At 53.3% G+C, this 2354-nt stretch overlaps 1 protein-coding gene across 1 annotated transcript; it reads left to right on the forward strand.

The window, feature by feature from the left end:
• The first annotated feature begins 208 nt into the window (after positions 1-208).
• On the forward strand, positions 209-1009 carry LOC149914909 (feather keratin Cos1-1/Cos1-3/Cos2-1-like). The gene is made up of 2 exons (XM_090124983.1): positions 209-307; positions 683-1009. The coding sequence occupies exons 1-2, from the start codon at positions 209-211 to the stop codon at positions 1007-1009; spliced, it is 426 nt and encodes a 141-aa protein (XP_089981109.1).
• The last annotated feature ends 1345 nt before the right edge of the window (positions 1010-2354 follow it).

A 2354-nucleotide genomic window follows, 5' to 3' on the forward strand; every position in this document is an offset into this window, starting at 1 on the left:
CTCTGTTTCCCGCGCTGGTGTCTGTTGTGTGGAAATGCTTGGGCCTCTCCTCATTACTCTCAAAAGATGCCTTTAGCGTCGAATGGAAATTACACACAGCTAGAAACACAACAGTGCTGCACAGGAAGCCAGCACACTGTCCACATCATTAGCTACGATGTTTGGCATTCAAGAGGCGCTTGTCAGAAAATAATCACTACTGTGCGTGATGTCTCTGGATATGGGTCAGCTTTGGTCCATTATAAAAGACAGCCCAGTTCCTTACTCTCACATTCGCCTCTCTTGCCTCTTTCTTCCTGGGAGCCAGGTGAGCGTGAGCCTCCTTCCTGTCTCTCTCTCTCTTCGTCAGGAGGCCTGAGGTCTGTAGACCTCTCATCTGCTACCAGCTCTGTACCATGACGAAGCTTGGAGCTGCTGGTCATGGAAAAGGGAAGTGGGCAGAAGTTTGGTCCTGGACAGGAGCTGGGACTGCACTCCGGGGCTTCTGGGCTAGGGTCTAAGAAGTAGCTTGATAGGCACCGGGTGGTTCTTTCTGGGTCCTAGCAGGAAGAGACCAGGAAGTCGATGATCATCCCTGCACAGCTTCCAACTCCCAGCACTGCATGTGCATGGTTCCCTCTTGGTGGGATGCTAGACTCCTCCTGACTCTCCATTTTCTCCACTCGGTCCTCTCTCCCAACAGGTACACTGCCAACCCAAAGACATGTCCTGCTGCGACCCGTGTGTGCCATGCCAGCCCTGCGGCCCGACCCCTCTGGCCAGCAGCTGCAACGAGCCCTGCGTCAGGCAGTGCCAGAACTCCACCATCGTCATTGAGCCCTCTCCCGTGGTGGTGACCCTGCCCGGACCCATCCTCAGCTCCTTCCCGCAGAACACCGCCGTCGGATCCTCCACCTCCGCTGCTGTCGGCAGCATCCTCAGCTGTCAGGGCGTGCCCATCACCTCGGGGGGCTTGGACCTCTCCTGCATTTCCAGCCGCTACTGTGGCAGAAGGTGCACCCCCTGCTAAAGGTGCTGGGCACTGCTCCCAGTCAAGGTCCCCCTGGAAATCGCAACGTGGTACTGGACGGAAGAACAGACTTTGTGCTGCTGTTTGCAGAGTAGATGAGCATCTGTGGCTTACCCTGTCAGGTCAGACAGGAGGGCCTCACCTGGCCTCTCTAACTACGTGGCCAATGTCGAACTACATTCCCTTCCACTCGCTTTTCTCTCTTTTCTTTGTTGTCTGTTGCTCTCCCCAAAACTCTCTGTGAAGGTCCTAGGGACCTGCCAGCTTCTCTCCCTTGATGGGCATTTAGGCGGGTGTCCCGAGGCAGTTCTGCCGTGGGAAAAGGGGAACAGATTCTTGTCTGCTTCTGCCACTCCCTGCCCTTGGGATCTCCACTTCGGCTGACATCATTTCCCTCTTAGACTCATTAAACGTTTGCTGCAACCTTCATTGTGTCCCTGTATGGTTTGTCCTTCTTCTGCCTAATATGGTCAGATGAGAGAATTCTTGCTCTGAAATGACAAAGCACAAATAGGTAACTTCCCTGCTACTGGGGTGGGGAGGGGCTGGGGGGGGATGGGGAGGCAACTGTAGACATTCAGCCTTCAGTGAAGGCCACATCTAGAGCAGCCTTGTCCCAGCTCTGCTGCATGTGTCCCTGTACATTTACAGGCCTCCTGTTGTCCACGTGGCCTGGCCAGGCTCCTTGGAAGTCCTGGACAGTCGCTGAATGGAGTATTCAGCCAGCTAACTGACAGGTCTTGCCTGGGCTTGAGCCCTAGTCCCACTTCCCACCTCAGCTCTGAGATGAACCGCACGTAAAACACATCTGCTGCCTGTATTGAAGCAATAATTGACAGATGCTTCTCAGATAGAATTAACTGATACCTGAAACCGATGTCTGACACGGATTGGCAGACTTACTCTTGGGTGTACTTTCTTCTCTTGATAATGGTCAAATTGTTCTGGATGCCAGAATCCACAAAACTTTGAAGCTGATGACTCCAAAAGGAGAAGGAAGAAAGAAACACTTGCTGGAAGAGTGTTGTGGGAGACCACGTGCTTTGAGCAGTTGACAGGAAACCTTCCGTGTCCAGGACATCGGTGCTTGGCATCCGACTTAAGGAAGAAGGGCTGCGGATGGAGGTTTATACATCATGCGCCCGAGAAATATGAGTAATGCCGGAATCTGCCTCCTGAACACCATCTCAGGCTTTCCTGTACAGATGTCAGGGCCCCTGAACCTCTCCGGGAGTGAGACGTGGGGCTTTGAGCAAAAGATGCAGGGCAAGTCATGACAGAACACTTTGCAGTAAGGCTGCATTCTGTCCTTCTCCATACGAGTGGAAGAGATGAACATACGTGC

Source organism: Phasianus colchicus, chromosome 26, assembly GCF_987193195.1.
Source record: "Phasianus colchicus chromosome 26, bPhaCol1.hap1.1, whole genome shotgun sequence".
Classification (NCBI taxonomy): Eukaryota; Metazoa; Chordata; class Aves; order Galliformes; family Phasianidae; genus Phasianus; species Phasianus colchicus.

What these genes read in the sequence shown, in the direction of transcription:
- LOC149914909 (XM_090124983.1), top strand. Translation starts at nt 209, where the DNA reads ATGTCTCTGGATATGGGTCAGCTTTGGTCCATTATAAAAGACAGCCCA. An exon ending in TCTTTCTTCCTGGGAGCCAG is followed by an intron (nt 308 to 682) that starts GTGAGCGTGAGC and finishes CTCTCCCAACAG; the next exon opens with GTACACTGCCAACCCAAAGA.